At 28.7% G+C, this 26,139-nt stretch overlaps 1 protein-coding gene across 2 annotated transcripts in view; it reads left to right on the plus strand.

Moving 5' to 3' along the window:
* The window catches only part of LOC136089029 (uncharacterized), a 57,499-nt gene extending 37,037 nt beyond the window's left edge, over positions 1-20,462 (plus strand). The window contains exons 6-7 of one of the 2 annotated variants that reach the window (XM_065814536.1): positions 11,558-11,623; positions 20,305-20,462. In XM_065814536.1, coding sequence (XP_065670608.1) covers positions 11,558-11,623; positions 20,305-20,406 — 168 coding nt within the window. In that variant the 3' untranslated portion in view covers positions 20,407-20,462. The remainder of the gene's footprint in view (positions 1-11,557; positions 11,624-20,304) is intronic. The other variant, XM_065814537.1, reaches the window with a different exon arrangement.
* Positions 20,463-26,139: the final 5,677 nt, after the last annotated feature.

Genomic DNA, 26,139 nt, shown 5'->3' on the forward strand with positions numbered 1-26,139 from the left:
TGCAAGATTTTTTCTTTAATTTTGCATGGATTTTTTTATAGAAGAAATAAGAAAATTCTTTGTCTTGAACTAAATACTAAAAGTTATATATATATATATATATATATATATATATATATATATATATATATATATATATATATATATATATATATATATATATATATATATATATATATATATATATATATATATAATATAGATAGTTTGAATATAGGAAGGTTACAATAGACAATATTGTACATTATAATCAGCACCATAACATGCCAAAATCGTGCACAGACCAAGAAATGACCAAAATCATAAAAAATTTACTTTAAAATTACTAACCTTACAACATAAACCACACACCAAATTTAATTATATAAATAAAGCATAATTAGAGAACAGAATTAAAAATATTTTTAGATACTTTAGGTGAATTATTTAGATGCAACTTTTCCTTTGATGAAAATTCATCATTGACAGTGTCAAGGTTAAGGTGGTTGGCTAGTGGAAATTAAATTGAAATGATTACCAAACTTGTTAGTCTCTCTAGACCCATGGTAGGTCACAGTTTTTAATTATCTTTATTTTATTGCTAAAGCGTCTTTAATGCAGAAGCACGTGGTGGTAAGAAAAATTCAAATATATACGCTTCTGTCAATGAGTATGTGTGTACAAACTCAACTGATTGTTCAATAATAGAACTTCCATACAGAAATTCAGTCTACTTAAACTAGATTTATTGCTTCAAAGTGAAAATAATTTGAACTTTGCCAAAAAATGTCGCCGTGATTGCAGAGACTTCAGCAGCATACACTCTCAACCAGATCGAGAGTAAGAGCTGGACAGGGTGCAAATTTTGTTAAGGAAATAAGTTTGTTGAATTGAGCTTGCACACTTTTTATTTTCCCACTATATTTTCTCCTTTGTCATAACATCTTCTGCAATTTATGTCTAAAGTGTAACATTTTAATTTTTATGGTTACCTGTATAGTAAGATCCAATAATTTTTTATAACTTTTGGTAAAGTCAAATTATTGAATTTTTCTTTAATTGAGCATTCTTTGTCATAGATTTGAGCATACCTGATAATTTTGAGTCATTATCACATTAAGGCTAAAGTTATAGAGAATGAAGAATTTCTTCTTCTGTAATTTGTGTCAGCTTTTACTAATCCTCTAAATGCTGAAACCGAAATGAAATGTTTCTTCAAAAGCAGAAAGTTGCATCCTTGTGGTCAGATTTCTCAATTGAAACTGAACAAAATGGCCTATTCTAGATGTGACATTTAACTCTAGATGTGACATTTAACTCTAGATGTGACGTTTAACTCTAGATGTGACATTTAACTCTAGATGTGACGTTTAACTCTTGATGTGACGTTTAACTCTAGATGTGACATTTAACTCTAGATGTGACATTTAACTCTAGATGTGACATTTAACTCTAGATGTGACATTTAACTCTAGATGTGACATTTAACTCTAGATGTGACATTTAACTCTAGATGTGACATTTAACTCTAGATGTGGCATTTAACTCTAGATGTGGCATTAAACTCTAGATGTGGCATTAAACTCTAGATGTGGCATTTAACTCTAGATGTGACATTTAACTCTAGATGTGACATTTAACTCTAGATGTGACATTTAACTCCTGATGTGACATTTAACTCTAGATGTGACATTGAACTCTAGATGTGACATTTAACTCTAGATGTGGCATTTAACTCTAGATGTGGCATTAAACTCTAGATGTGGCATTAAACTCTAGATGTGACATTTAACTCTAGATGTGACATTTAACTCTAGATGTGACATTTAACTCTAGATGTGACATTTAACTCCTGATGTGACATTTAACTCTAGATGTGACATTGAACTCTAGATGTGACATTTAACTCTAGATGTGGCATTTAACTCTAGATGTGGCATTAAACTCTAGATGTGGCATTAAACTCTAGATGTGACATTTAACTCTAGATGTGGCATTTAACTCTAGATGTGGCATTTAACTCTAGATGTGACATTTAACTCTAGATGTGGCATTTAACTCTAGATGTGGCATTTAACTCTAGATGTGACATTTAACTCTAGATGTGACATTTAACTCTAGATGTGACATTTAACTCTAGATGTGACATTTAACTCTAGATGTGACATTTAACTCTAGATGTGACATTTAACTCCTGATGTGACATTTAACTCTAGATGTGACATTTAACTCTAGATGTGGCATTTAACTCTAGATGTGGCATTTAACTCTAGATGTGGCATTTAACTCTAGATGTGACATTTAACTCAAGATGTGGCATTTAGAAACAAATCACAAGATATTTATCACAGCGTTTAAAAAACTCATATTTCGAGAAAAAGAGCAATGATAAAAGTATATATAAAAGAATCTTAGAGCGAACACAATAAAACTTCAGCATTATTGAAAATACAGGAAAAAGAAACACCTAAAAACTCAAACACTTGACAAGTTTGGTCAAACACTTGACAAGTTTGGTCAAACACTTGACAAGTTTGGTCAAACACTTGACAAGTTTGGTCAAACACTTGACAAGTTTGGTCAAACACTTGACAAGTTTGGTCAAACACTTGACAAGTGTTTGACCAAACTTGTCAAGTGTTTGACCAGTACACTTGACAAGTTCTTGACCAAAAAAATAACTAAAATAAAAGTAAAAATAAAAAATTTAAGTAAAAATTAAAGTTTAAAGTAAAACTTTAAAATTAAAACCATTTAATACAACTATATAAAATGAAAAGTTTAAATTTAATAATAGATAACGAAAAGTCATCTAAAACACTTCTGGTTCTTTCATTTTCATTTTTTGTATTAGTAAAATCTTTTTACTGTGTACGAAGTTGTTCTATAGAATCAACTATTTGTTATATAAAGTTAAGCAACTTCTTTTCCATTATAGTTATTCTTTCTCTGTCAGTCTTGGTACAGTAGGATTAGCAAGTTTGCTTGCTGTTTTATTTAAATATTTAAATATGTCCAGTATACCAGAAATACCATTATTGAATAAAATTATCCTGATGCATCACTTCTTTCTAAAGTAACAGGTTATAACTAAAAAACGATAATGACTTTAAAGACAAAGTTATGTAACATACTTGCAATCTTAACTAGTTTTTAGTATTTTCAATTCTCTACAAAACTTGTTTTATTTTAGATTAAAATAATTTATTGTTACAGAGAAAAATGAAAGAAAAACAAGAAGCCCGTCAAGAACGTTTGTACAGCTTTTGTTTGAAAAATCAATATAAAGGGAAAAAGTTTACAGTTGATCACTTTCTTGCTGAAAAATTCTTTTTAAAACCATCTATACCATTAATCCACACACTAGAAATGGACACCATAGTGTCCATGGAATTGATAGGATTGCTAAAATAATGACAAAAAGGAAAATTGAAAGACTTAAAACAATGTTTGATCACAAACGCAGCATATCGCAAACACAATCAGCTCGGAAGTTTAAGTGCATTGAAGTATATATCAACAAAATATTAAAAACAAAGTCCTTATTCAGGCCAAAGAAGAAGAAGAAAATTCCATTAAAAATTGTGACCAAATAGAGACAGCTTGAACCAAGTTTGGTCGACTGTATCGAATTTCTGCTAATAAATTGTTAATCCTTGATGATGAGTGTACTTCACATTTAACCACTCTTCGATTAATGGAAATAATATTTATTATTCAAGTGATATTTCTCTTTAGGGCAGCATTTCCAGATAACAGCTTATTCATATTTCTTGTTTCAAAACTAATAACAATTACAGTACATCAATTAGTTTCAAATGGCAACCTACCTGGCCCCTTTTTTTTTTGAATCTCTTTTCTGGAATAAAAAGACTCCTTTCGAAGATGTTGCACAAATAATGTTTAAATGAACACCCAATCTCTTCTTTTTTGATAAATCAGGCAAGGTTTCAATCAATTTATTATTATATTGAGGACAATGTCCAATTAAAATAGTTATTGAACTTGAAATGTTTGTATCAATAAATATAAAGCATGAATGCATTTCAACTGTTAACTTGAAAAAGGGCATCAATTGGTAGTATCATCAGCAAACAACGCCGCCTTAAATGTGAGAATTTCTGAGAGATTGTTAATGTAAATTAAAAAAGTATAGGGCCAAGGATAAAACCTTAACGAACCCCTAAAGTTATAGGATAAGAAGAAGAGTAATGTTCATTGAGGACAAATTTAATACTATAATTAGTAAGGAAGGATTCAATAATCATAAAGATGTTACCTGATACACCGTAACTTCACTCTTTTGTCTTTCTCTTTGTTATAGAACAAAGAAAAAGGCAAAAGAGTGAAGTGGTGCTAAAGGAAAGCACATTTTCAACTTGTTTCTCCGCGCAGCGGCCTTGTTCGTCAAGGTTCGTGTTTCGGAGTTATAGAGTTGAGAGAGGGTTATAACCACAATTAAGTATCCTCCTTATCTGTAGTGGCTTTCTGGGCCTTAGGGAGGTGAAACAAAAAAAAAAAAAAAAAAAAAAAAAAATATAAAATTAGTCTGTGGATTCAAACTTAGTTTAGCGACAAATTGGTGAATTCTTACGAATGTAAATTCCCATGCCAAGCATGTGACTATTAGAGTCTTTACAAATTAAAGAAAGATAACCATCAACACAAGATCACAGGATAAGATAGCTGAACTCAAATTAGTCTCACAAAGAGCAAAAAGGTCTTGTGAACTTTGCAAGAGATAAGACTCAACAGAAAAAAAATTACATTTTATTCTGTTGAGTCTTATCTCATTACCATTAATAAGTCTTAAGCTGTAACAAAAGGCTCCAAATGTGGCCTTGACAATGCACACCATAAGTATTAATAGGAACACCATTCATTCGCAACATGGCGCTGTTAGTACTCTGATACTTTACAGCTATTGATGGAATCACCCTCTCTAAGAGCTATCACAGAGTTCGGGAAACCTGACTACTAATCGGCCTCAGAACCATAAAGCTGAGTTTTAGAGCTACCCTCATTAGAATGAGTACCCTCATTAGAATGAGTTGCCTAGTCATAAAAATAGATACACAATCAAAACCTATGCATTAAATCAAAAAGATCCAGCATTCAACACTCTCAACTGGAAACTATGTATTATAAATTTACTTACGCTATGTATTATAAATTTATCTACGCTAGCTTAATAGATAAAGAAGGGGTGCGTGGCTGGTCAACAGATAGAATCTGTTTACCACTTAAGTCTTTGGCTAGGAGGCCTTCTACCAGACAGTAGTTGGATGCCTTTAACATCTGCCCAAGATTAGTATTTTTATCTAGACACCATATATAGCTTTTACTTGACCAAAATTCCCAGGGCAGAAGGTGTTTTAAGTTGGAGTTGGCTTCTCCCATTCTTTGCAAACCTCTAATACACCTATTTTCTGACATAATCATAAAGGGATTTTGCAACAAACTTATGCAAATCTTTTGAAAGTTGCTCAGATAAGAATTTTTAATAGCCCACACAGGTTACTATTTCAATTACTATTTTGTTTAGGGAAATTTAAGGTTTGTTGTGCTATACAGGGATTAAGAGGTTGTTATAAGTTTAAATGAGAACTTACCTTTTTTTTTTTATTTTATAATTTATTAGAACAGGTTGCAAGGTACTGTCAACAGGTCTTAGAACATTAGGCTAACTTGTCTTGGAACATTGGAATAACACCTGTACCATGCAGTAGTGATGTAGTGGTAGAGCTCTTTTCTCATAGACAAGAAATTCTGAGTTCCATCACCACCACACCCCTGGTAGTATCACGCTCAACATGTTTCCCCGGGCAGCGGCCTTGTTTATCAAGGTTTATGTTTTGGAGTTATAGAGTTGAGAGACCATTGTAATCACAACTAAAATAGCCTTCTCAACTGTAGTGGTCTTCTCAACCTTGTCTAAAATCTCTAAATAGCCTTCTCAACCTTGGTCAGGTTAAGAAATATTAAAAAAAAAAAATTTTAATTGGTAAACATTTTTCTTTTTTTATATTTATTCACTTCTTCACCTATATTGATCTGTTTTTGTTCTAAATATTGTGAGTGACTTATAGATATATTTTTGTTGGTGGTTAATTATTAATTAGGATGTAAGTTTGGTTTAGTAACATAAATACAGTTTATTACACATACCTTATGTGTCTTGGTATTATGTTATAGTTTGCTCCAATACATAACACCATATGTTTTACATTTGACAATGTATTAATTTGTCAATGTTATTAACCTAACTGTTCAGGGGGTGTTGGGGGGGGGGGATGATTCCCAGTGCTAACCTCAGCTGGGTAACATAGGAGAGTGTCTCAACTTAACTAACTCTGAACTTTTATATTCATAAAAATTTCTCAAAAATTGTTTTGTTAAGATTGACAAACGGATGATTGCTAAGTTTCAAATACCAAAGTTTACTTTTTTTATTTAATATGATTACTAATCAAAATCTCTTTTTATTATAAAGTTTACAACTTTTCTTTTTTTGAAATTACAAGAAATAAAAAAAAAAGAAAGTATGAATCCAGCAAATTTACCAAAAGCTCCTCCAATATAAAATTTTTGGAGAAAATTGAAAATGGAGGTTTACAAGAACTATTGAACAGCAAAATATCTGCTTATCTATCAGCCAATAGTTAAGCTGATTAATTGGCATTGGCTGAGACATCGACATTTGCTAATAGGCCAAACCACTACTGGTGCATAAGCACAACTTAAATATGCAAATACATACCTAATATTAATATATTACCTTTATATGCATACATTAATCCGTAATATTAGCCACAATCTGGCTTTTTCATCAGTGCATCACTACTTGACAATATAGAATTAAAAGTTGTTCAAAACTATTCTTAATCAGTCAGGAAAAGGCTTGATTAAATAAGGAGGTATGGATACTAATTATTTTATTATTATTGTTTTTTATAATAGACTTAACTGACAATATAATGATGTATTAGATATTATAAAGTAAAATTTCTAACATTGTTAAATTTCTTTTTAAATTTGTGTTAAAACTTAGTTGTCACTTGTTAGAATGAATAGAAAAAGACAATAACAATGTAATAAAATTTTATTACAACTATCTTGTAACAAAATACAAGAGATTTGATTGAGAGAAATTAAACATTAAATTAAGTTAAAAAAAGAACTTTAAACTAATATTTAAATAATAAAAATATTGGTAAAATTAGTCAGCTTCATATTTTTTATGGAAAAAATGAGCAAGTTATTGAAGAGTGTAGAGTTAAGTGAGCAAGTTATTAAAGAGTATATGGCTTTGGCTAAAAATTTGAAGACTTCCTTTGATTTGTTTTGACATTCAGCTGATTGTCAAGTCATTTTTAGATAGAATGTCAACAAAACTAGATTTAAAACTGATATGCTATGTAGAAATTGGGTATATTTTTTTGTTAAAAGTCATAAAAATACATTGATCAAAATATCATTAAAAAATTTGAAATGTTTGAGATATTGATGTTCAAAGCATTGACATTGAAATGATTGATCATTACTTTATCTTTTAGTTGCGCTTATCTTTTTTGTCATTTAAATATTGTGTTTATCTTGTTGTGTTTATCTTGTTGTGTTTATCTTGTTGTGTTTATCTAGTTGTGTTTATCTTGTTGTGTTTATCTTTTTGTAAACACAAATTTTAAATAGTTATAGCTTTTATTATTGTTAGTATTGCTTTAGAATCCTTTTTTTTTTTGCAAGCTATAAAAAATTTTCAGATATTTTAGTGTATATTGGCAAAGTTTTGTATTTTTTAAATTATTCATATTTATACTTGCTAACTATACTAATCTATACTTGTGTTAACTTATAATATTCTTTAAGTATAGTTTTGAAGTAGATTTCTTTTAGTTAAACTTTGGTCTTATTTATACTTTCTTTAATACGTTTTGGAATCAAAAAGCCACACATATATATCATTATGTCTGCAATATTGAGGCCCTCTGAAATCTAGTACATCTGTCTCTGTTTCAGCTTCTGAATTAATGTTTCTGAACAAATTTGGTGTTCAGTTTGATAATAAAAAAATGTTAGCCTCATCATCACTTTCTGGCCAGATTATATCTACCTGATGAAACAGCAAATGTTTCAAATCATTTAAAATATTGCTTCACTTAATCAATTAACAAACTGCCTCAGGATGTCTTGAAGTGATCCACATTATTTATACTGTTTAAAAGTGTTGCAGCTTTTGGCACTAATGAAATTAATCAAATCAGCATATTGTAGGATGAAAAAGTTCCCATAATAAATTTTTGAAAGAAAAACATTTTTTTCCTTATATAATTTTTTAAATAATTATACTCATGCAGAATAAAAACTATAAACATAATCTTGTGTAATGAAGTGTATGGTAACAGCAAACTATGTTGTTAAAATCAATAAGTTGATTTTAACAAAATCTGACATTTAACAAGACTTGACTTTTATAAAAAATTTGTTGACATCTGTTGTAAAAGGTTGTTGGCATTAGTAAATGACCGGAGTTGAAATTTGACTGCGGCCAGGGCTGGGTTTGATATAATATAGCTGGGGTCAGGGATGGGTTATGACCAGGGCTGCTAAAACATTTATACATCCTAGAGTATATTTTTTAAATTCAAAATTCATGTTATTTGTATATATATGCATATATAAACATCATTTTGATGAACATGATCATCATAATCATCAATACTGTTATCATGATCATGATAGTTATCATCAACATTAACATAATCATGATCATCATCAGGCTTTAGAGTTCCTTTTTTATGCTGTTTTTTTATATAAACAATTCTTTCCTTAAATAATGCTCATTTATACAATAAGTAAGACACTCTCTTCAAGTTTTCTTACTTCTACCACTACCATTCTCTCCTGAAGTTGCTACCTCTCTATATGCTGATACCTAAATAACTTTAGGCTTCTCTAACAAATGTTGTTCAATACAGCAACTTTTTCTAATCTGATTAAGATTATGACTCCTTTTCTTGTTTTGCTAGAATCACACCACATATACATCTCATTATCTTTTCTTTTGGCAAATACTACACCATATAAATGCTAAAGTTTATATAAATATGTAAGGATATTGTATGCCAGGATCTAAACAAAACAACAAACATATGTTTATATCTATATTATGTATGCATAAATGCACATTTTCGAAGCTTTTATTCCTTCTGGAGTAAAAGTTTGGAAGTTTTTATTCCTTCTCTTCAATCAAACCTCATTCTACTCCACATTTTTCACCATCTTGAGTAGTTGCTTTATTAAACCACAATCATTTTTTTCATCTTTTTTACAAAAACATCTCTCTTAAGAATAAATACTTTATTCTTAAGAACAAAACATTTATTCTTAAGAGAAAATTATTAAAAAGAAATTATTGCAAGAAGCCAATGTAAAAAGGTCCTATCTGATGTTAAGCTCTGTCATTCTCAGTTTACTAAACCTTGTTTAGTAAACTGAGAATGACTCAGCTTAACATCAGATTTCTCAGATGTTTGGTTCTAGAAACTTTTGGAAAATCTTCAACAGTGTCATTAACTAAAGTATGTCTAACATTTAATCTCTAACTCATGGGTCTGATCTTTTTACTTCTCCCTAGAATAGGGTAGAGTTATTTGCAAAGAACTTTTCCTCTAACTTGACTGTTGAAACTAATGGCCATATTCTTCCGGTCATACCAGTTAAACAGATTAACCCATTGTTAAACATTCAAATCACTCTGGTTTCCAATGCTAATATTAACTCTTAATTAAACACTAATACAGTTTGTACTTCAAACAAGATTTCCATTATAGTCTTAAAAAGGTGTTCTCCAGATCTTTCTTAAATTTTTGCTAAACTATTAAAAAGTGCTAAATAAGTGGTTCCAATTTTTAAAACATCTAGAAAACACTTTGACCTCTCTAACTATCCTACAATTAGTCTTCACTCTATTATTAGTTTTTTATATAAAATTTTTGAGGGTTATTAAATCATTTCTTTCTAACAGCAGTATTAAAGTTATTACTGAAGGCCTACACTTTTCTTCATTTCGAGTAACTTTAAAGGTACCACAAGTTTCTATCTTTGCTCCTGTGTTGTTTCTTATCTACAATAATGATTTTCATGAAAACTTTATATTCTCTCATCCAAGTGGTTCTATGGTGACAACTCAATTTTTTACTCTTGTCTTGACAAAAAGTCTTTACTTTTTAATTGCATAGAACAAGCAGCCAATTTTTAATCTGATCTCTTCTGTAACATTTTGCAGTGGTTTGCAGTGACTTGTGGATTTTAAGTCTGGACTTAAAATCCACAATTCTTGTTAGACAGCAAAGTTCATTTATTTACTTCAAAAAATTATTGCAATATTGTTGGCATTCCTGCTTTTACTACCAAGCTTGAGCCACTCTTCCATTGTCGTAAGATTGCATTTCTTTCTTTTTTCTACAAATACTGTTATGGTCAATGCTTAAATGAGCTATCATCTATTACAATAAACTAAAACTCATTCTTGCTTGGCTGTTATTCAACAAGTTGCATCCTTTTACTGTATCCATCCCTTCATGCTGTACAAACTTGTATTATTCCAGTTTTTTTCCTAGTACATTAAAAAAACTTTGTAACACTTACACATCTTCATGTTTTCCTTTTTTATACAGCCTAAAACTTTTTAAGTCTTCAGTTAACCGTTTCCAAGCTTTTGAAACCCTATCCTCTATTTTAAAGTAACTCATAACTTTATAGTGGTTGCTTGCAGCCTTGTTGGAATTAGAGTTTAAAAATATGTAAATTCAGTATTTAATAAATAGTAAATGTAAGTATAATCATATGCCAGTATTTAATATATAGTAAATGTAAACATAAAATTATAATCTATAAAGTATTGAAATTTTTTTTCTAGTCTAGGCTATCAACCGATGGTAAATCTTATAATTTTACCAGGGTTGTGGCCGGTTTGCAATCAGTTTCATTGTTAGGCAGGGCTGGGGTTTCCCCAGTCAATTACTAGTTGCCATATACAATTCGTTGTAAAAGGTTGTTGGAATGTATGATTTTGATAGTATATTTTTTAATAGGCAAATTACAATATAAATGAATGGCTTTAAATAACGGAAGCATTAATTTATAACTTAACTGATTTATTATTGAATGAGCTTAAATATAATTTTTAACCTACCGTAGTCATGGTGTTTTAGTTGTTTACTCTAGTTTTAGGCGCTAAAAAAAATGTGAATACATTTGTACTTAAAGTGTTAGTATGAAACATGAGTTTGAAAAATTTCAAAAAACTTATTTATTGAGATTACCTTTATAAAGGTAAAGAAATTACAAACATAATAGAAAATATAAAGTTCAGAAGTGACTTAATATAAAAAAAATATAAAAAACTTCTAAAAGCTTTGAATTTTAAATTTTAAAAATGCGTAATTTGTAAGGTGAAGAAATAAAATGCAAAATGTGTACATGTGGTGAATGATACAGTGAGTTGAAAAAGTATGAAAAAGAATAAGTTATGTGGAAGATTTATATACATATATATATATATTTTTTTTTTTAGATCAAGAATTATGAGAAAAATGAAATTAGAGAAGCAAATCATTTGAAACTGAAAACAGAGCACAATGTATTTATTTCTTTTTTTTTTATTTTTTTATTTTTTTTTGAATATGTCTTTTTACTAAGAGAAAGTTTTAAGTTGTAAACAAGATGAGATTAAGACTATTACTAAAACAGTTGCTTTTTCTTTTATCATTGCTACTATTAATTTACAAATTTACAAAAATTAATTTATTAGTTATTATATATTAATTTATTAATTTACAAAAAAATCTTGGTAGAAAAATCAATTTTTTTAATAAAACTTTTCAAAAATAAATTTGGCATCTACAAAAATAGCGGTTTCATTTTTAAAATCTTGTCTTATTTTCAATCAGATTTTAAAAGTATATACATCAAATGGGACCACAAAATTAGTTATGGGATTTTTTTTTTTGACTTAAAAATATAAATTAATTCAATGCAAAACTCTATTCAATGAAATTAGCTATCTTTCCAAAATAATTTTTCCATCCCAAATAAATGTGACAAAAGTAAGAAAGTTTTTATTATGAAGTATAATGTTTTGTCAATAACTGTTATTACAAATGCGAGAATGTCTGATTTTCACTTTTTTACACCACCTCTTGCTTTTACAATTGCTTCTAAATGTTTCAGCATCCTTATCACAAGCTTTGACGTGATGTCATGACCAATTGAATTCCAAGTTTCACAAAAATCTCATAAAATTCTATTTCATTTGTTTATTTTTTAAGAAGTATTTTAGATTTTAAATTGCCCATACATTTTCAATGGTGTTAAGGCTTTGTAGCAGTCATTTAAGGATGTTAACTTTACTTTTTTTAAGGAATTATTGTGCCACTTGCGGTTTGTGTGTTAGGGTCATTGTTTTGTTAAAAAAAGAATTTGCGATCTAAATTCAATTCTTTAGCAGATTGACATAAATGTTTAGAAAGCAAATCAACATGTATTTGCCCTGTCTTTATACCTTCAACATTCACTAGCCTTCCTACATCATTTGAAGCAAAGGATCCCTAAATCATAAGTGAATCACCTCCATGGTTGACAGTTTTATTAAGAGTTCTATCTAAGTGCATCACAAGATCTGCACCAAATTTTTTATCCTTTTTCAAAACCAATTATTTAAAATTTACTCTCATCAGACCATAACACTAAGTTCCCAAATGCTTCACTCTTGTTAATATGCAGTTTTGCAAATGCTAAACGTTTTTTTTTAAACACCGTTAATGAGGGGTTTACTTTTCTGAAGACATTTTATTAAACAACTTGAATTAAGTCTTTTCTGTACAGTTTGAAACATTTAAATTAAGATTTTCAACAATCTGTTTTGAGCATTGGGCTCTATACTAAAGGCCTATTCATTGCACAACTGTAAGCTGTGCGATGGGCATCGCACAACTGTTAGCTGTGCGATGGGGGATTATACTTTATAAATTTCAAAAAATCGTTGTGATTATGGCTACAAAACTAATTATCAAAGTATTAAAAATAATAAAAACTTTGAAAAAATACCAGTTTATCTCTTCCCTAAAGATAACGAACAAAGAAATATTTGGATAAAAAGCATTCAAAATTCTAATCTTTTAGTTTCAGATGAAACTGTTATTTGCCAATTACTTTGGCCAGCAGTTTTGCAAAAAATTTACTGTACAAAAAAAAGAAAGACTAAAAATGCCACCATCTGTATGGCAAGGAATACCTTTAAGTCAAATTCCTACTCCATTACCACATCATCGCAAAACACAGGAATCTTTTAGCGTTGTTAAAAATGTTACAACTGATGAACTTAGCACTTTTTTGTTGGGTGAAGCAAGATATACGGATTTTAAAAATGTTTTACTAAATAATCTCAGAACATTTTTAGTTTCAATAGCAACATATATGATTGAAACAACAATTAATGTTCAATCTATTACGTTTTATGATGGCATTTCTTTATTTCTTGTTAAAATTTTTGAGAATTTATACTTTGAACATTTCATTTTGGAATAAAATGTTTTAGAAAAAGTTTGTGTAAAAATCATATAAATATTGTAGATTCTTGGTCAAAGTTTGAGGAATTTATGCATTTTTTAAATGTCATTGAAATAAGTCATAAGAAAATCATTATTCAGCAACAAATATCAGTTATGTCTGCAAAGTTGATTAGAAAAAAAAAATGAATCAGATACAATTGTATGTAGTTTTGAATATTTTTCAATATCTCGTGCTTTATACAATAAACTAAGAAATGATTTTGAATTGCCAACAGTTAGTACTTTGACACACATTACATCAAAAGTTTGAAAAATTGATGATGCTAGTTTCTTAGACTCATTTTTCAAAAACATTAAAGAAAAACAAAAAATTTATATAATTATTCATAATGAAGTATATGTCAAAAAAATGATGCTAAATGGGATCACCTTAAATGGTTATATCAATTAGAATCAAAATAGTTAGTCAAATTGTTACACTTGAATGAAATTGCAATAGCTTCCATGCCAATTGAAAGGCAAAATGTATCTACTTGCCTTAAAATTTTTCCCACATAAGTTAAGCAATTACCAAATGACACTGCAAAACCGTCGATCTATGTAAATATTTATTAACAACTAGTTATGATTATGTTTTTCTTGGCTTGTTTACAAGTGACCATTTAGAAAAAGAATATAGGAAACTAAGACAAGGTTTCGGGGGTGCCTACTTTATAAATGTTCAACAAATTGTAGAAAAGTTGCATATAAATCACCCATCACTGTTATTATCTTTAAATATGTGAAACAGGTAGCGAAGTATTTGACAATTTAGAAAAACTAGAGTCATCAATTTCTGATACTATCAAAATGTCTTTGATATATATTGTTGGCTATGTATGTAGAAATGAATATAATGAAAACAATTTGTTCAATCAAACATTACTTTATTATGAAAAGTTTGGTGACTACCTCAAGTTTATAGATCGTGGTAGTCTTAAAATTCCACCAGACAATGTTTGCCAATGGGTATTTTTTTGCTTTGTCTTATTCTTTTCGATAAAAGATAAAGTTTGTTGTAAGTCTCTAATTGACATCTTTTTGCTAGTTTCTAAATTTTACTATTTTGAAATTATTCAAAAACGTCATTTCACCATTTATTGATATTTGATATTTTTCAGCACATTGTTAGTAGGTTAGGCCCTTTTTTTCAATCACAAATTAGAGATCTGATGTCCAATGAACCTGAGATCTGATGTCAAATTATTTTGATAAGAAAATATTATTATTATTTTTAGTTTTACTTTTTCTAAAAATAAATATGTTTATTATGCTTATTTTTTATGCTAAAAAATATAGTTTAGTGTGCTTATTTTTTATAGCTTTAACAAAATTTATATATATATATATAGAGAGAGACAGACAGACAGACAGACAGACAGACAAACAGACAGACAGACAGACAGACAGACAGACAGACAGAGAGAGAGAGAGAGAGAGAGAGAGAGAGAGAGAGAGAGAGAGAGAGAGAGAAAGAAAGAAAGAGAGAGACAGACAGACAGACAGAGAGATAGAGAGAGAGTAAACTGGGGTAAGAGTAAACAGTTTAGCTTCAAATTAAGTTATTTTTTTAAAGAAAAATCATAATTATTATTATTATTTTTTTTGTTCTAAAGAGAACTTTTTACATTACATAAGTATATAAAAATTGAGAAAAATATTTTGAAAATTTTAAAAAAATCGATTTTTATGAAGAAAAAAAACGTTTACTTTTCCCTTTAAAATTGGGGAAAAGTAACAATTTTAATAACAATTGATTAAGATATTAAGAAAATCAAGCTAAATTAATCAAAAACAAAATGAAAACTGATCTTATTAGAACAAAGTTTACAAAAAAACTATTTTATTCCGAAATGCAAAAAAAACTATTTATTGATTAAATAAATTTGAGTTATTTCATGGTCAGAAGCAGGTTTGCAGAATTTTTTCATGAAAAAAAACTCTTCACCAATTTTATATTTTTTGGGTAAACAATCGATAAACCCAATACTTGGGTTTGTTGATTTGTCGAACTAAAAGCTTTACATTGATACCATATGTTGTTTTGAGTTGGCAATGCTTCTTCCCAAACTCTGCGACACTATTTGCACCTCTTGATATTTATGTCTTGTCTCGTTTTTTTAAATGTTGCCCTTCTGAGTTTCATCTTGAAGTCATTTTTGCATTTCTTTAACTGCTGTGACTTTTTGGCCTCATCGTCTTGCTTTAGTTTCTCGATCACTTCATATGTACTTAGAAACTGGTTTTAAATTCTCAGAATGTTAACTCTTTTGGGGTTTTTTGTGTTTCAACATGGTGGCGCTGTGAAACATTTTACAAATTCCCTTTGAGTCTTTCTGTGAAGTGTTGCAACATTCGATACATTTGATCAGGAGTAACTGCCGTTGTTGTTAAATTTTGAAGTTAACGAATTGTTGGAGTTTGATACTGACTGATGTTAGATGATGATATAGGCTGGGATGAGGATGATGAAGCAGGCTCAGTTGATAATAATGAAACAGGCTCAGATGGGTTGAGCAATTTGTTATTTTGATTGAACAATTTTGGTAATATCAATTGGGAACAAATTGTTATTTTGAAATCAAGCGATTATTTGTGTTCATATAAATGTGTCACCAAAACTAAAAAGTTTTGCTTATAGTTGAATGAAATTTTCTTTTGTTAAGTTATTGAAATTTGAGCGGCATAAAATTCTGTAAGTAATTTGCGCCAAACTTGTTTAACCTGACAATAAACACCTATGTTAAACTGTTGAAGTATCTGAGACGAATGAAACAATAAACATATTAGCCTGGTGTTATCTTCAATGCAAATACGTACAACATCGCAAGTAACTTGTGTGACTGATTTGTAAACTAGAATGGTGGCAGAATGGCACCGGTAGTGTTGACACAATTACCGACTATAATTAATTTTTTCGTTGTTACCAACAAATTTAAAAGGGCTTTTAGCACCAAGCCTGCAATTTATATGCTGTTTACCTTGATTGCCTGAAAATCCAATTTCATCAAAGTTCCACAAATTGCCCGAAGTGTTATTGTTTCAAGAAGTTGTTTTTGAAGTGTTTTGAAATAACTTTTTATTTTGTCCTCGGTACAAGAAGAAGCTGTGCTAGACAAAATATTGCCTGCAACTCTGATGCCTAATTTATAACTCCATTATCTTGTGAGACCTTGATACCATTCTCATCCTGATATACCCCTTGATGTAAACAGATGACTTTGATTTGTAGATACTAAATAACCCCCAACTATTGCAATTACATCTGCGAACATTCTACCGAATTCCCAATTGGCTCAACTGATAAGTACTGAAACAAGAACAAATTCAAATCCGGTACTTAGTACGGTAGTTGTACCTCTAACATGTGATTGGTCTTTGTTGTGCACAAGCTTGTAAAGAGTTGCCTTTGGTATGTTGTATGCCTCTGAAACCTCACTGAGTGATTTTTTGCCTTTTTTGATTTGTTCTACTGCAAGTTGCAATTGCTCTTCAGTGTAAATTGTTTGCGTTTTACAAATTTAAGTACGAGTTATTTTGTTAAAAAAAATTTTAGATAGATAGCAAAGGCTATCTAATTTATTTACCTTTTAATTAATTAATAAAAAAAAATTAATTTATTAAATAATTTAGTCGCGCTTATCTTAATGCATAAGTGTGAGCAATTAGCATGTTTACTCTTCCTTGAAAAATATTTATATCAGTTTGTCACCCATAACATTTTTCCAGAACTAGCTAATTCGATTTTGAAAAGAGAATCTTGATCATCATAAAATTTTCTTCAAAACCTTTTTAGTTTAACAAAATCTAATTTTAGTTTTGGGAGTTTTGAAATTGGTTTTTATGAAAAAAACTTTTTTTTTTACTAGGGTGAATATTTGAAAGTTTGCTAAGACAAAAACAAATTTTTTTAAACAGTTTTTACACCTTCAAATAGAGCACACAATTCTCTACAATATGGTGCCTCACATATTTAAAGATTTTTTTGTTTTAATTTTCAATATATGTAACAGAAACAAGATTGCTAGACCATTCACTTTTTTTTTCGTTTACTCTTACTCCAGTTCACTCTATATATTGCTTATTTTATTTATTTCAAAATTAGTAGTCCATATAAATACAAGTATAATAAAGTATAAATACAAGTATAATAAAGTCCATATAAATACAAGTGTACATTAAAATAACCCATGTCCTATCATGTTTATATTGAAGAATACAAAAGCAATTTTATGTACATCTTGTAGTGTAAATGTAATCTAAACCAATGAAGGAAAGCTACATCAGGCTCCTCAATGTTGACCCAGGTAAGTCGTACAAAGCGGCTGGCCAAGGAGCCTATGATACAAATTTCTTAAAGAAATATACAGAAGGTAAATTAACTTCTTCCTTTGAAAGAGAGTTCTAGTGTTTTGTTACTCTCTTTTTGTAAAAAAATTTCTCATTCAATGCAACCTTTGTTGAGGCAAAAGTCACTGATTGTGTCCACGGAGATTGTAATTTGATATTGAATTTAGTAGAATACTCAATATGGTGAGTAAGTTTGAACTGTTGGATTAGGTCACCTATTTTCCTGCGATACTTAAGTGATGCAAATTTCAGCCTAAGTAATCTTTTTCATATGGTAGATGTTTTATCTCAGATATTGTTTTTGTTGCACTTCTTTTGACTTAAAAGATATTGGATATCATCGCAATATCTATTTTTAGGTGAGGAGACACACAGCGAGTTCAATCTGACTATGTCACTGTGTATGAGTGTGTTTGCTTGTTAATGCGTCCAACATGCATTACTCTGTATTTATTGGTGTTAAAAGGCCAATTGTGTGACCACTTGTGTGACCAGTCAACTATTTTATCTATGTCAGCTCGAAAAAGATGGCATCTTGCAGCAATTTAATGACTCCAATATAGTTTTACTATCGTCAGCCTAAAGTTTTATATAGTATACAATGGTGTCTGGCAAATCATTAATGAATAAGACAAAAATTAGTTGACCCACTTTTATTTTAGTCCGTCTAAGCAGGGTTTCACTAATGCCATAAACTCACAATTTGTGTAACAAGTGACTTTGTGAAAAGCTTTGGCGAAGTTTGTATAAAAAATATCTATGGGAAACTCTAGGTGAAATATAAATATAAAACTATTGCAATTATATTGCAATTATACAAATCTTTACGTAAATAATTTAATTTTTATTGTTCGAGTTTTCACTTTATTAACAATGTTAATTAATATATATATATATATATATATATATATATATATATATATATATATATATATATATATATATATATATATATATATATATATATATATATATATATATATGTACACACACATATATATACACATATATATAAATGTATATATATATATATTTATATATATATATATATGAACACACACATATATACATATATATATACATATATATATATATATATATATATATATATATATATATATATATATATATATATATATATATATATATATATATATATATATATACATATATTCTAAATATACTTTTATCAATTTATAATTTCCCTCTAGCAAAAGTAATAGCATATCAATTAATTTAGTAAAATTCTTTTATTTGAAACTCAAAACCTCTTCCACCTTTAAATTTAAAGTCATAGAAAAAATTGGTTGAATGGTATAAACATTATTTCAAGGCATAAGCAGAAAAGCTATTTACAATAAAATAGAAAATTTAGTACAATAGCTTATAAACAATCTGAACTTTAGTTTATGTTGTTTTTGAAGTTGTTTTCAAAGTTGACATTAGTAACAGTTTAAAAACTGTTTTTAAAAGTTCATGCTTGTAAAAGATTTTTAATTTTATTTTATTTAAAAATATAATACAGACGTATTGTATTTTTTTCTATTCTCACTTGAAGTATAGTAATTATTATTTATATTACATATCATGTATTTATAATATTGTGATTAACTTTTGTCATGAGCTAGTGATATTTAATACTTTAGTTGTCGTAAATTTATTTTTTGTTTGTTTAACTTATTTATTTTCAATGAATTTTTTGCAATCTGATAAATTGTCTTTATGGTTTTCAATAAACTAAATATTTAAAGGCCACGAATATTTCTACATATTGAAATTTGCGATCACTTAGTTTGCCCCTTGGTATCCTCAACTAAAAGAAGTATATTAATGGAATTGTACATATGCAATATTCTCAAAAAAAATTTTTTTTGTCATTTTGGATCGAGAAAAGCAAAATATTCGTATCATTTAAAGCTAAATGTTAATTTTCGTTAAAACGAGTTAGCGTTTCAACGAATTAACATTTTAAAGAGTTTAGAGAAACTGAAGAAAAAAAAAAAAATTTTTCGAAAAAGTCACTTTTTATGGAAAGGAGAGAATTCTTTTTTGGCTATAAATGTATAAATATAGAATATATATTGCTTATATATAAGCAATATATATTCTTCGTTTATATTTAAACAAAATATTCTATATTTATATATTTTGTTAATAACGAAGTTTATATATAAACTTCGATTTATAAAAATAACGAAATCTGATGTTATGTTAATCTGTATTACGTAATTTTTTTTCTATAAATGTTTTATTATTATGTTTTAGACAACATTTTATTGACGTTTTTATATTACGTTTCCTAAACTTTATTATTACCACAAGAAATGTCGTCGATTAAAATTTTTTATACAAATATTTTTAGACGCTTCGGTTTCGCTACAATAAACTCATAGATCAATGTTGCCATGGAGAACAGACGAGGGGAGAGTTTTTCAAAAAATGGTTTTTTGGAAGTCTATCTTAAGTTGTGCATTGAATATTATGATTTTTTTTTAATGGTTGAATATAATAGTTATTGAATTTATGTATTTTGTTATGAAACCTTAAGGTAAAAAAAAAATTATGAGAATAGAAGGAACCCTTTTATGGATTTCTCTTGTTCTAGAATAATTTGGTCCAATAAAGACTCCCTAAAATGTCTAGGTATGACTGAGATAAAATACTAGGTATGTCTGAGATAAAATGTCTAAGTATAACTGATATAAGATAGGGTTGTCTAGATATGTCTAAAATGAAGCAGCATCCATAATGTATGTACGGATGTGATGGAAATACGCCCTTTTAAACCTGCTTCTTCTTCTATGCACTTATACTGACAGAGATAATTCTCATCATTTTTGAACTTAATTAAAACTTTTTAATATACAGGTAGATACACCTTAAAAACGCAAACACTTTAAAGACTGTTTGTGCTTAAGCGCATAAATACTCTTTGTTTTAAGACTTAATATAAATACTCTCTTTGAAAAACTAAAAGTTTGACTATTTTCATTTTTAAAAAATGTGATATAAACAATTTAAAATTAAAAAAAATTAAATTTAAACTAAAAACCCACATTTTTTGGCAATGGGTGAGCACCAATTTGAAAATAAGTTTGCAATTCCTCGGTTTATAGATATCGACATAGTTGCTACAAATAAAAACAAAGAGCTTTTTACTAACAGTAGAGATGCTTGTAGTTTTTATGGGATACTAAAGTTAACACAAATATTGAAACACAAAGTCTAAATTTTCATTTCTGATTCAGTAAGTTACATTTCAAAACAAGACAAAACATTTCCCTAATCAATGTTATTCCTTTCCTTGTTATTTAAATTCACATCTTTTTGTAAACAACATGCGCGCGCATACTTGTAGGCAGAAAATATTAAAACTTTTAAAGTATGCATTGCTAAGTTCATAATATAAATACACTTTGTAAGTGTTCTTACGATTGAAATAATTAGTTACTTAAAAAATGTAATTACATAAATAATTAGTTACATTTTTTTTTATATATTGTAAAAATAAAAGTTTTTTATTATTTTTTTAAACTTTGATTGCTATTAAAAACTTTTATGTATTTTATGTTCTTCTGCAAATTTTATATTCAGATTCGTCTTGTAGAACAACAACAAAAATTCTCAATAGCTTTTTTAATTCATATTGCTTTTAAAAATCTTTTGAAATTTAATAAATAACAACATCATAATTGAATATTTTTAAGTAGTAGTAAATTACCATCCGATGTGCAGTGGTTAGAGACACCTAATAGTGCCAATTGTAACATGAACCAGTAACAAATCAACAGAAAATGGTAGGTAAGTTAGCAGCAAATAAAGACCTAGTTTTAGAAAAATTATGGCATTGTAAAAAAATTAGGTAATTTTAAAAACTTTATACTTGTGTTGAAACAAAATGAGTTCAGTACAGTACAAAAAAGTAATAAATTTTTAAACCAGACAAGCGACAAATTAAAACTAATACCCTCCTTCAAAATGTATTTAGATTTTTAATCTGTAAGTAATAATATAATGTTTTTCTATAGATTTACTTTTATTTCTTATAAATAATCAGGGTGTCCGGCAACTTGGACTTCCTGCTAAAGTCAGGAAATCAAATAAATTATGCAAAACTCAGCGAATTTTTATTGATTTAGTTGCAAACTATAAGTTTTTTGAAATGACTATTAAAATAAGATTGCAAAAAATGTGTTTTTTAAGTCTCAAAATAACATCATTATTTAAAAGTCAATGAGAGTACTTTTAAAGCAAGTTTATGCTTTTGGATAAAAGTAAAGGGTTATGTGAAGTTTTTTGTTGCTTTTTATGTTAAAGTTTTAAATGAACATTAAAATTTTCTGGTCACCCTGATAATATACATTTACATTAATCAGCTACACTCATTAAAATGATCAACGGCATTGATGTTTAACATAATATTATCTAACAAATTGAATGATTTTCACAGTCATATAATTAACGGGTAACATTATATACATCAAACTCCTCTATATATGAAAATTATGTATAGGAAATTAGAAATCTAGATTTTGCGACCAGAAAATTGTAGTCCTCCAACGTCAAGTGTGAGTGAGGTAAGTTTAACTTTTTAAAAGAGCTCCATTCCCATTTAAGATAAGTCTGAAAAGATATTTTTATGATGTTAGATTTTTGTATGAAATATGTTTACTTTGTTCAAGTCAAGCTTATTTTTCAAGTTGAATATTTCAATTAAGTTTAGTACTGTATTAATTGAAAGTAAAAAGTTTAAAATTTTGCTTTATAAATATTCTCTTGAAAATATTTAGAAATTGTAGACTTATTATTAGGTCGTTTAGCGTCATAATTAAGTTATCAAGCTCTTTATCGTAGATGATAATATTGATAAGGATCCTCGTTTATATACTTTAGCATACTTTTTTCTTCTCTTTTTTTGGATCGAACTAGAAATTAGAGCAACTTCAATGTTATGGATTGGTTTAATCCAGTCTTCTTGTTTTAATAGCTGATTTTCCAAAAAAAGCTTCATAAATTTTAAATCCTCATTAGTTTTCACATCTTTTTGAGTAATTAATGACATAACAACTGGTTGAAATAATTTAACTTTTGCTAAAAAAATCAATAAGGTAATGAGCTTCCTAACATTACATACAAACATCTTTATGTTTTTTGTTGGAAAATTTCCGATTATTTGTTTTTTCTACCTACAAGTATGCACGCGCATGTTTTTTTAAAAAGGGGAATGTAAACATTTGCAAGCCATCTATATAATTTAAGCCAATAAGTTTTTTATATTTACTCATTGCTACAGACTTAATTTTGCTAATTGTGTTTCATCCATTATAAAATCTGTCAGAAACCTTCTAGCTCATGTAAAAGAGGTATCATATGACACTTTTTATTGACATTTAGGTATTGTGCAAAGTCCATGCTTTAGTATGTTCATACTTCAGTATGTCTATACTTCAGTATGTCCATACTTCTGTATGTTCATACTTCATTACGTCCATACTTCAGTATCTTCAAACTTCAGTTTGCTCAAACTTCAGTATGTTCAAACTTCAGTATGTTTATACTTCAGTATGTTCATACTTAAGTGTGTTCATTTTTCGGTATGTCCATACTTTAGTATGTTCAAACTGATATCAAACAAAAATGTTTTAAAAAATATTGCTGAGATGGAAGTCTAATAATATTTTTGGGAGTGTAGAAGTTTCGCACAATCATTGTTGTCGAACACTAAAACGTTTTAAAGCAGCCGTGGCGAGATCTTGCTCAGAACCAAGAGGTTTGAGGTCCGATACCGGTTACTACCTAAGGCTACCAGCTAAAAAAAAAATTATTTGATTTGATTTGCAAAAATCAATAGTATTAATTTCAAAAAAAAAAATTATATTTACATGTCTTCAATTTGTATATATGTACACCAGACATATTTACAATACCAAAAGAAACTTAAGAATGCTGTTATGCGCATGAGCGTTTGACAATCGGTTTTAAATACTTAAAATAACTTATTTAAAAATTCGTGGTTTATAATATAAAGTGCTGCCTATTAATCCGGATTTTAAAAAATATACCAGTACTATGGACTTGCCATACCTACAAAATAAAATTGTGCAGTTGTAAGAAAAGTTGCAGTAGACTATGAGAAGTCTTTTCATCGAGAACCTTTAAAATACAAAATAAAGTAAAAAATTTAACCCTAAGAGCGCGACGAGCCACGATCGTGGCTGTCAGAGCGCGAAGAGTTAAGATCGTGGCTTTAAGAGTGGTCTTTGAAACTATGACTTTTTACTGCAAAATAATGCTGTTCTTATATTTAAAATGGTAGCATTAAATAGAGCACATTTTTTTCTATCTTTTGGTATATTGTTTTTATATATTTGGCATTAAAAATGAGCGACAGTGAAGAAAGTTGTATGGATGTTGAGAGTTATACCAGCGAAGAATTTTTAAGTTCCATCGATGACAGTTTGTTTGATGAAGGCACGACAACTTTAATTTAAAAATTGTATACAATATTATTTAATACAAATTTATCAACTGGTATGATAATTTTAATTTTTTTGTAGACTTCATTTCTGATGGCGATGTTATATTGATGATGTTGGTGGTAATGTTTCAGATGATTAAGTGTTTGTTCTAGGAGATGACCATGGTCCTGATGTTGTTGACTTTACTGGTGTATCACACCTATCCTTTAGAGAGAAACTGTACTGGAATAAAAGTCATCCTTATGCTTCTGCTCCCTGGTTTGTTACCCTCTTCAATCGTGACCGGTTTCAACTTTTGCCTAAATTTCTTCATTTTACAGACATCCATGTGCCAAATCAACAACCTTTCAATAAATATTATAAAATTCAGTTTTTAGTTGAACATTTTAACGACAAATGTCTTTATTATTAATATCCACAAAGAGACATTTCTATAGATGAGAGTATGGTTGGCTACAAGGGGAAGACACCACATCTGCGTCAATATATGCCAAACAAACGTCATTCTAGATTTGGGATTAAGTTATATTAGACAGCATTAATGGTTATTTGTGTCAATTTGAAATTTGCAGAGGAGGAAAAGACCCAGATGTAGTAGCCATTGCCTATGGTATGACTTATAATTTAGTTTTTTGTCTTTGGTGCCAAACTAATTCCCTCCATCAAGGTCATCACTTAGGTATTGATAATTATTATACTTCTCCTTAAATGTTACTAGATCTATATGCTCTTCAAACCACTGCAACATGCACATTAAGAGTCAACAGGAAAGGTCTACCAGAAATCTGCATTAAATCAAAATTAAAAAACAAGGTGGTTTGTCAATATAGAAAAGGTCCTTTGTTGTGTGTGGCATACCAAGATGGTAAAAAAAAGCCTATATTACTATCTACAGTTGCCAAAGCAGGCTTTACTGAAATGCGTAACAGAAGAGGAAATATAGTTATAAAACCAAATGTTGTTGCCCTTTACAATAAAACTATGGGCGGTGTAGATTTGGGTGATGCACAGCTCTATGTGTACTTGTCTGGGCATAAAACAATTAAGTGGACAACTAATGCTGTTTTTTCTCGATTTGGTAGGGCAATTTTAAATAGCTATTTATTGTATAAGCTCGATACGAATGAACATAAGCCAATGTCAAGAATTGATTTTTCAATAGCTATAGTGGAAAGTTTAGCCGGAGATTATTTTCCAGTTAAAGTAATTAAAAGGCAAACATCAAGAGAGATTGAAGTGGCTAGAAGTACAAGTGTTCCATATCCACTTTCCCAACATACAGCAAATGGCAATCCATTATATGGTCACAATCTTGTGAAAGTTAGTATAGAAAAAAAAATAAAATGTGTAGCTCGGCACCAAACTCGAGTCAACACAAGTTGGCAGTGTCAGTTATGTGGTGTTTAACTATGTCCAGCCTGTTTTTCTAATTATAGCACAAAAGTTGTCCATTAAAATCATAATACTACTTTTAATTTTATATAACCTTCAAAAAAATAAAGTTCAAAAATAGTTGTTTTCTTGTTTATTTTTTTGTTATGTTTTTTGCCGATTTTTTTTAGTTGAATTTTTCTGAACGGCGTTTGAACTTTATCGAGCGCTAAAGAGTAAATTTATAAAACACACATTAACCTTTTGAGGTCTACTGTTCAGTAATATTTTACTTTGTATAGTTGTTAATTTTATTTATTATATATATATATATATATATATATATA

This window comes from Hydra vulgaris, chromosome 12 (assembly GCF_038396675.1).
Source record: "Hydra vulgaris chromosome 12, alternate assembly HydraT2T_AEP".
NCBI lineage: Eukaryota > Metazoa > Cnidaria > Hydrozoa > Anthoathecata > Hydridae > Hydra > Hydra vulgaris.